This window comes from Scophthalmus maximus, chromosome 15 (genome assembly GCF_022379125.1).
Source record: "Scophthalmus maximus strain ysfricsl-2021 chromosome 15, ASM2237912v1, whole genome shotgun sequence".
NCBI lineage: Eukaryota > Metazoa > Chordata > Actinopteri > Pleuronectiformes > Scophthalmidae > Scophthalmus > Scophthalmus maximus.
In genome coordinates, this window is record NC_061529.1 from 244,828 (window position 1) to 255,000 (window position 10,173).

Below are 10,173 nucleotides of genomic sequence, written 5' to 3' on the forward strand. Positions count from 1 at the left end.
GATTGGTTGTGAACAAAGACTCGAGTGACTCAGTTACTGGTTTTACTTCAACTGTCCAGACCCTTTTGGCCGTTTCACGGCAGGAAGTAAAAACACAACGTTGATTTATGTGTACTTTAATGTTTTGGTTCTTTTACAAATAAAACTCTGAATATTTCTTCGACCACTGACTTTGAGATCGACAGCTACAGTAAAGTCACTGACGGACCCTGAGAGGACGAACAGGAAGTCACTCACCCTACTAAAATAAAAGTCCAGCCTCTCTGTTGACTGAGAGGAGAGTTTATTGCTGAGGAGATGTGTCACTCGGACCCAGATCCCTGGACCGTCAGAGCGGGAAGAGCAGGAAACCAGAGAAGACACTGAAGTTCCGCGAGTCGTCGTAGAGCCGGTAGCTCGCTGGCAGACTGAGGCGGATGCAGTCGCCCTCCTCCAGCTGCAGGGCCACACCGCTGCACGTGGACGTGTAGCCGCCGTGGTCGTTCAGGTCCAGGGTGAAGATGATTGGCTGGTTGTTCCTGTACAGGTACAGACCCATGTAGCCCTTCAGGTAATCCGTCGCCGAGAAGCTGAAGAAGTAAACACCTCCGACTGGGGCCGTGAACACACCTAAGGGGGGGGGGGGTCAGGTTCAGGATCAGGATCAGGGTTATCCTATATTTCGATAAGTGTCCTGCGATCTATAGAGGACCATCGTGAGGGTGTGAGGTTCACCTGTGGTCGGGTCGTAGGCTCCGCCCACGTTGCTGAAGGTTTTAGAGAAGATCAGAGTCGACTCCTCATCAAACGGTCCGACTGGTCCTGAGTCAGTCAGACCGGCTGAGAACGCCACCTTCAGGTCGTCTGGAGCACAACAAGAACCCAGGATCAGGATCAGGACTGTATACAAAGACGATCAGCGACTGTATAGAAAGATGATCACTGACTGTATACAAAGACGATCAGCGACTGTATAGAAAGATGATCACTGACTGTATATAAAGACGATCACTGACTGTATATAAAGACGATCACTGACTGTATATAAAGATGATCACTGACTGTATACAAAGACGATCAGCGACTGTATATAAAGACGATCACTGACTGTATATAAAGACGATCAGTGACTGTATATAAAGACGATCACTGACTGTATATAAAGACGATCAGTGACTGTATATAAAGACGATCACTGACTGTATATAAAGACGATCACTGACTGTATATAAAGACGATCAGCGACTGTATAGAAAGATGATCACTGACTGTATACAAAGACGATCAGCGACTGTATATAAAGACGATCACTGACTGTATATAAAGACGATCACTGACTGTATATAAAGACGATCAGACTGTATATAAAGACGATCAGTGACTGTATATAAAGACGATCACTGACTGTATATAAAGACGATCAGCGACTGTATAGAAAGATGATCACTGACTGTATACAAAGACGATCAGCGACTGTATATAAAGACGATCACTGACTGTATATGAAGACGATCACTGACTGTATATAAAGACGATCACTGACTGTATATAAAGACGATCAGCGACTGTATAGAAAGATGATCACTGACTGTATATAAAGACGATCACTGACTGTATATAAAGACGATCAGACTGTATATAAAGATGATCACTGACTGTATACAAAGACGATCAGCGACTGTATAGAAAGATGATCACTGACTGTATACAAAGACGATCAGCGACTGTATATAAAGACGATCACTGACTGTATATAAAGACGATCACTGACTGTATATAAAGACGATCAGACTGTATATAAAGACGATCACTGACTGTATATGAAGACGATCACTGACTGTATATAAAGACGATCACTGACTGTATATGAAGACGATCAGCGACTGTATATAAAGACGATCAGCGACTGTTTATAAAGACGATCAGTGACTGTATATAAAGACGATCACTGACTGTATATAAAGACGATCAGCGACTGTATATGAAGACGATCAGCGACTGTATATGAAGACGATCAGCGACTGTATATAAAGACGATCACTGACTGTATATGAAGACGATCACTGACTGTATATGAAGACGATCACTGACTGTATATGAAGACGATCAGCGATTGTATATAAAGACGATCAGCGACTGTATACAAAGACGATCAGCGACTGTATACAAAGACGATCAGCGACTGTATATAAAGACGAACCTGTGCTGGAGTTCGTGAGCTGCTGCAGACGGTCGTTGTTCTCCTTCAGTCTGAAGTTCAGTGCTGAAAGTTCGATAAATTCAGTTTGAAAAAAATCCGGAAAATCAAAAATGAGAAGTTAGATATAATTTCTCCAGGAGAGAAGATCATTCACCTTCAGTTTGTGTCTTCATCTCGTCCTGGTGCTTGTCAGTGATGTTCAGCCTCGACTGCAGCACTGCCACGGTAACGTCACGTGACATACATGTTGAAGAAACAACAAGTTCATGTTGAGATACAGTTGATCAGAGGATGAATGGAATGGAAGTAGAACTGTTCTCAGGTTACCTGCAACCACAGTCTCAAGATGTTCAACAAGTGTCCGAGTGGAACCCAGTCGGAGCTGCAGAGCTGATCAACAACAAGCAACAAGACAATCATCAGTTCATATGATCATGTCAGAGGCTGAGCACGTTCTCTGAGGAACGCTCGGTTCTCTGAGGAACACTGTTTCCTGTCCTCAGATCCTCCAGATGTTTCTCACTGACTCAGTCTGTTCAACACATCTGAAGAGAAAAACCTTTAAAGATCTGATTCATCAATAAATAATATCCACGTGATGATGTAACTGTACCTGAGGTGTCGCTGTTGCTGTCCATCAGTCGGGACTCCATTAATGAAATCTGAACAGCCTGAGCTGAAACACAAAATATTTTTTATCACAGGGACTTCTTTGATTTTATCATCTTCCATTCGTCCCTCAACACTTGAACTCGGTTTTTTCAACCATTTTATTTGATCTTGAAATAATTTTGTCCCAATCATCTGTTTTTATGTTGCTTCCTTTTCCTTAATGAGCTGGGTTGTAATCATAGTTAAAAATAAAAAATAATAAGAATATATTAGTGATAACATACTGTGAGAATGTAGAAGCTCTTTATAAAGTTAATGTCACAGGATGTGTAGAAGAACTATCAGGTTCATTCATGTTTATGAAGGAGTTCCTCAGGGAACCGTGTTGGATCCTCCACAGTTTCAGACTGAAACTGAGAGCTTTTCTTTGCAGTCGTTGTTTGACTTTCTGTCGCTGATTTTTCTTTTTCAGAGCGTTACCTGTTTGTTCTGTCTTCAGCTCCTCCAGATGTTTCTCACCGACACTCAGTCTGACCTGAAGCTCTGAGGAGGAAACAGATGTTTATGGAGGAGTTCCTCAGGGAAACATGTTGGATCCTCCACAGTTTCACTCCGCAAACTTATCAAAGCTAAAAACTGTGACTTTCTGTCTCTTAGCACGACTTTTTATTTTTAATGAAGCACATAAATAAAAACATTCCATCAGGTTTAAACTTTCTCAGTGTAAAAAAGAAGAAAGGAAGAGATAAACTCTTACTTGTGTTTTCTGTCTTCAGATCCTCCAGATGTTTCTCATCGACACTCAGTCTGACCTGAAGCTCTGAGGAGGAAACAGTAAATATGAGACGGAGCAGGTTTATTGAAGAGTTCAGTCTGATTATTCAGATAAATCCAGAATGAATGTGTGTTGATGATAATGAAAGTGTTGATATACGTGAAGTGTTGTTGTTGTGCTCCGTCAGTCTGGACTCTAACGAAGAAAGTTGAACAGTCTGAACTGAAACACACAAAACATTTAAAACATGATCGTCACAGTCACATAATATTCTAATAAACTCTAAGGTTGCAGAATATTATTCTCTGCTTGCCGTTCCATTATTATGAAATAATAAACCTGTACCATAAACCTGTATGTTATTTCCTTTGTGTATATTCCAGTGCTGTTTAAGACCCTGTGGTTCACCCAACAGATGTTTAATCAGCTCAGAGGATCAGCAGGTTCTATAAAGAACCTTCATGTGTTTGAGGGTCTTACAAGAACAATCAGGGTTTATCATATTTACACAGGAGTTCTTCAGGTAACCATGTTGGATCCTGCACAGTTTCACTCCACAAACTTGTTGAAGTTAAAAACTGACTTTCTGTCTTCAGACCTTCCAGATGTTTCTCACCCACACTCAGTCTGACCTGAAGCTCTGAGGAGAGATTAAGTATATACAGTCATTGATAGTCTTTATATACAGTCGGTGATCGTCTTTATATACAGTCTCTGATCGTCTTAATATACAGTCAGTGATCGTCTTTATATAGAGTCGCTGATCATTTTTATATACAGTCACTGATCGTCTTTATATACAGTCGGTGATCGTCTTTATATACAGTCAGTGATCGTCTTAATATACAGTCAGTGATCGTCTTAATATACAGTCAGTGATCGTCTTAATATACAGTCTCTGATTGTCTTTATATATAGTATCTGATCGTCTTTATATACAGTCGGTGATCGTCTTTATATACAGTCAGTAATCGTCGTTATATACAGTTGCTGATCATCTTTATATACACTCAGTGATCATCTTAATATACAGTCGCTGATCGTCTTTATATACAGTCAGTGATCGCTTTATATACAGTCGCTGATCGTCTTTATATACAGTCAGTGATCGTTTTCATATACAGTCAGTGATTGTCTTTATATACAGTCATTAATCGTCTTTATATACAGTCAGTGATCGTGTTTATATACACTCGCTGATCGTCTTAATATACAGTCAGTGATCTTCTTTATATACAGTCAGTGATCGTCTTTATATACAGTTGCTGATCATCTTTATATACACTCAGTGATCGTCTTTATATACAGTCACTGATCGTCTTTATATACAATCGGTGATCGTCTTTATATACAGTCTCTTATCGTCTTAATATACAGTCACTGATCATCTTTATATACACTCAGTGATCGTCTTTATATACAGTTGCTGATCATCTTTATATACACTCAGGGATCGTCTTTATATACAATCGGTGATCATCTTTATATACAGTCAGTGATCGTCTTCATATACTGTCAGTGATCGTCTTAATATACAGTCAGTGATCGTCTTAATATACAGTCTCTGATTGTCTTTATATACAGTCTCTGATTGTCTTTATATACAGTATCTGATCGTCTTTATATACAGTCAGTGATCGTCTTTATATACAGTTGCTGATCATCTTTATATACAGTTAGTGATCGTCTTTATATACACTCGGTGATCGTCTTTATATACAGTCGGTGATCGTCTTTATATACAGTTGCTGATCATCTTTATATACAGTTAGTGATCGTCTTTATATACACTCAGTGATCGTCTTTATATACACTCGGTGATCGTCTTTATATACAGTTGCTGATTATCTTTATATACAGTCGCTGATCGTCTTTATATACAGTTGCTGATTATCTTTATATACAGTCACTGATCGTCTTTATATACAGTCAGTGATCGTCTTTATATAGAGTTGCTGATCATCTTTATATACAGTCAGTGATCGTCTTTATATACAGTCAGTGATCGTCTTTATATACAGTCAGTGATCGTCTTTATATACAGTTGCTGATCATCTTTATATACACTCAGTGATCGTCTTTATATACAGTCACTGATGGTCTTTATATACAGTCAGTGATCGTCTTTATATACAATCGGTGATCGTCTTTATATACAGTCTCTTATCGTCTTAATATACAGTCACTGATCATCTTTATATACAGTCAGTGATCGTCTTTATATACAATCGGTGATCATCTTTATATACAGTCAGTGATCGTCTTTATATACAGTCAGTGATCGTCTTCATATACTGTCAGTGATCGTCTTAATATACAGTCTCTGATTGTCTTTATATACAGTCTCTGATTGTCTTTATATACAGTCTCTGATTGTCTTTATATACAGTATCTGATCGTCTTTATATACAGTCGGTGATCGTCTTTATATACAGTTGCTGATCATCTTTATATACACTCAGTGATCGTCTTTATATACAGTTGCTGATCATCTTTATATACACTCAGTGATCGTCTTTATATACAATCAGTGATCGTCTTTATATACAATCGGTGATCATCTTTATATACAGTCAGTGATCGTCTTTATATACAGTCAGTGATCGTCTTCATATACTGTCAGTGATCGTCTTAATATACAGTCTCTGATTGTCTTTATATACAGTCTCTGATTGTCTTTATATACAGTCTCTGATTGTCTTTATATACAGTCAGTGATCGTCTTTATATACAGTCTCTGATTGTCTTTATATACAGTATCTGATCGTCTTTATATACAGTCGGTGATCGTCTTTATATACAGTTGCTGATCATCTTTATATACACTCGGTGATCGTCTTTATATACACTCAGTGATCGTCTTTATATACAGTCGCTGATCGTCTTTATATACAGTTGCTGATCGTCTTTATATACAGTCAGTGATCGTTTTCATATACAGTCAGTGATCGTCTTTATATACAGTCAGTGATCGTCTTTATATACAGTCTCTGATCGTCTTTATATACAGTCACTGATCGTCTTTATATACAGTCAGTGATCGTCTTTATATACAGTCAGTGGTCGTCTTTATATACAGTCAGTGATCATCTTTATATACAGTCTCTGATCGTCTTTATATACAGTCAGTGATCATCTTTATATACAGTCTCTGATCGTCTTTATATACAGTCAGTGATCGTCTTTATATACAGTCAGTGGTCGTCTTTATATACAGTCAGTGATCGTCTTTATATACAGTCAGTGATCATCTTTATATACAGTCTCTGATCGTCTTTATATACAGTCAGTGATCGTCTTTATATACAGTCAGTGATCATCTTTATATACAGTCTCTGATCGTCTTTATATACAGTCTCTGATCATCTTTTTATACAGTTATTGATCAGTAATGTTCTGTACAGGTGTTGAGTTTGTCCAGAAGACTCAGTTTTCTCTGCAGTTTCATCAGGTTGGACATCTCCTCTGAAAACAGAAGGTTCAACAGTGGTTGTGTCACAGTGATGATCAGTGATGATCAGATGGTGTTTTACCTGTTCTGTCCGTCAGCAGCTGCAGGACCTGGTCCTCAGCAGAGTCTAGTCTGACCTGCAGCTGCTCCACTGACTGAGCCCCAACTGAAAACAGAGACGTTCTGTGTTAAACAAGAAGTGATGTCATCAGCAGCTGGTCAGTGTTTACCTGCAGTCTGAGTCTCCGCCTGCGTCAGTCTGGACGTCACCGCAGAAACTTCAGCTGCTCGAGCTGCAGAGATAAACAGAAACGTGATGAAACAAACCCAGAGGTTGGTTTCCTCAAACTTCCTCTCAATTGTGTCGGTGTCGTACCTGAGTCGTTTCCCTCCAGGTGCAGAAGTCGACTCTTCACAGTTGACCGATTTTCTTCCAGTGCTGACGAGCTTCTCGACTCTGAGAGTAAGAGAACCAGAGTAACCTGATTACTGAGTCTCAGTATGAAACTAAACACAGCTTCACACAAGTTTGTGGACGGTTCACCTGTGGTTTGTATTTGCAGTTCGTCCAGTCGACGCTCACCAACACTCAGTCTGTTGTTCAGAGCTGGAACACCACGGAAAAGTTCATTTACAGTTTCTGTGTTTCATGTTACTTCCTACTGTACTGAAGTATGACTGTACTGATACTTTACTTCTGTGGTCATGTGACTGACCTGCAGCGTCGCTGCTCAGCTGATCCACGAGCAGCTGAGTGGAGTTCAGTCGACTCGTCACCTCCGACACCTGAGCTGCAGACGAAGGAAACACAGTCGGAACCAGAACCAGAACCAGACTGAACCAGACTGAACCAGAACCAGAACCAGAACCAGAACCAGACTGAACCAGAACCAGAACCAGAATCAGAACCAGAACCAGAACCAGAACCAGAACCAGAATCAGAATCAGAATCAGAACCAGAACCAGACTGAACCAGAACCAGAACCAGAACCAGAACCAGACTGAACCAGAACCAGAACCAGAACCAGCACCAGCACCAGCACCAGACTGAACCAGAACCAGAACCAGAACCAGAATCAGAACCTGAACCTGAACCAGACTGGATGAATGGATGAATTACCCATGATGTGACGGAGCTGTTCTCTCTCAGCAGACGAGTTCTGTCGAGTCTGTTGAGCTGATGAAACAACACATCCACTCGTTAACAGCTGATCTGATATCATCATCATCATCATCATCATCATTACGACCTTCAGAAGTCGTGTTCCCTCGACGCTCCGACGCTGCAGACGAACTGTTGGAGGCCGGAAAACCTGGAGACATCAAGTTCAACTGGTGAGTAGGCCACGCCCCCTTTTGTGTTTGGTCAACCTCGGAAATGTCCCGCCCCTTAACCAGATGCTTCCAATCAGCTGTACCCATGGTAACAACTGTGTCTGCTGAACCAATTTGAGCCATGTTACATGTTACATGTATCAGAACAGCATCTGACAGGACGTTAGAAGAAGATGGACATCAGAGGAAGATGGCCGCCGTGTGACTGACCTGAGATCTGCCTCCTCAGCTCCTCCACCAGACTCTCGGTGCTGCAGAGTCTCGCTGACAGAACTGAAACAGAACCACAGAGTCACACAAAGCTGCTTCTGGATCTGATCTAACGTCTGATGATGATGATGATGAAGGTGAGGGTGACCTGCGTTCCTCCTCCTCAGCTGCTCCACCGTGCGCTCGTTTGCCCTCAGCCTCGTCTGCAGGAACGGCAGCTCTGACGCCAGGCCTGATGACATGAAATATTCATCTGTTAATTTTTCCTTTGCAGTTTGACTCTTTCAGCAGATGACCTCACGGTGACCTCACGGTGACCTCACCTGAGTTCTTCTTCAGCTGCTCCAGCGACGTCTCGCTGACGTTCAGTCTTGACTGAAGCGTCGACAGTTCGGACGTTCGAGCTGAGACACAATGTGAAGAGACACAAACAGTGACACCCTGAACCTCTCAGCCTCGACACCACATGACATCACCAGCCCAAGATGGCGGCTCCTGAATCTGACATATTTCAGCTGCATTTTTATATGAGAGGAAGAAAAGACGTGTCGTCGTCTTTATATACAGAGGGATGACGTGTTCTTCAGAGGTTCACTCACCTTCATCTAGCTCCTCCACCTTCCTCCTCAGACCTGAGCTCAGCTCTTCCTCCTGACGGAGGCTCCTGCTCTGCTGCTCGGCGTCCACCTCTCTGTCCCGCAGACGGCTCTCCATGCCCCGCATTGCCTGCCGCCGCTCCACCTCTTCCGCCCTCAGGCTCAGGACCAGCTCCCTCAGCCCCCGCAGCTCGTCCCACAGCACGGGGAGCTCCGGGGCCACGTGGGCCCCCGACCGGACGTCCTCGTCCCGGGGGACAGACGCCTCCGACAGGAGAGGAGACACAGACAAGAGCAACAGAAACAGAGCAGGAGACTTCATCGTGAAACGACCAGCTGCTGAACGAGCCACAGTCCAACAGATTACACACACACACACACACACACACACACACACACACACACACACACACTAATCTCTTCAGGATGAATGAGTCCACTCTGCTCAGAACAGGAGCATTTTAAGACGAGAAGTTGAGAAGTTTGTTTCAGTGTTTTCGTGTGAAGTTGATAAAGTGAAGGTGGGTTTTGTTCGAGCTTCACGTCTCTGAACAGGTTCAAACATCTGGAGAACATCTGTCAGGCTGGTTCTCTTTCTGCAGGGGGCGCTGTGTAAGGCAGAGTCAGGCGCTACATACCGAACATAGCTAACACACTAATCTGCAGCTCACGGTAAAAACGACACAAAGAGCCCAGTGATCAGAGACCACAGGCCACGTGCACACTCACGTGGACGGCTCTGCTGTCAGCTGCCACTCAGAGTGAGTGTGTGTGTTTTAAACACAACTTTAATCTGAGTGAAGGCTTTATATAAAGACGATCAGTGACTGTATATAAAGATGACCACTGACTGTATATAAAGACGATCAGTGACTGTATATAAAGACGATCACTGACTGTATATAAAGACGATCACTGACTGTATATAAAGACCATCACTGACTGTATATAAAGACGATCACTGACTGTATATAAAGACGATCACTGACTGTATATAAAGACCATCACTGACTGT

At 42.0% G+C, this 10,173-nt stretch overlaps 1 protein-coding gene across 1 annotated transcript; it reads right to left on the reverse strand.

Moving 5' to 3' along the window:
• Positions 1–100: 100 nt before the first annotated feature.
• LOC118286189 (girdin-like) lies at positions 101–10,031 on the reverse strand. Its single transcript, XM_035610436.2, has 21 exons — positions 9,162–10,031; positions 8,886–8,966; positions 8,711–8,794; positions 8,563–8,625; positions 8,268–8,453; positions 8,138–8,194; positions 7,734–7,808; positions 7,562–7,624; positions 7,394–7,474; positions 7,248–7,310; positions 7,100–7,183; positions 4,075–4,206; positions 3,726–3,788; positions 3,549–3,611; positions 3,272–3,334; positions 2,793–2,855; positions 2,507–2,569; positions 2,334–2,396; positions 2,180–2,242; positions 715–843; positions 101–609 (listed from the first exon to the last, which is right to left on the reverse strand). Exons 1-21 carry the CDS (start codon positions 9,478–9,480, stop codon positions 329–331), a joined length of 2,139 nt encoding a protein of 712 aa, XP_035466329.1. The 5' UTR covers positions 9,481–10,031; the 3' UTR covers positions 101–328.
• Positions 10,032–10,173: the final 142 nt, after the last annotated feature.

Bases quoted from the DNA above. Each gene is read 5' to 3' on its own strand.
- LOC118286189 (XM_035610436.2), bottom strand. From the start codon at position 9,480: ATGAAGTCTCCTGCTCTGTTTCTGTTGCTCTTGTCTGTGTCTCCTCTC. The intron at 3,789-4,074 runs GTAAATATGATA...TGTGTGTTTCAG, and splicing joins GTTACCTGAAGAACTCCTGT to TTCAGACTGTTCAACTTTCT. The intron at 2,243-2,333 runs GTGAATGATCTT...TCGAACTTTCAG, and splicing joins GATGAAGACACAAACTGAAG to CACTGAACTTCAGACTGAAG.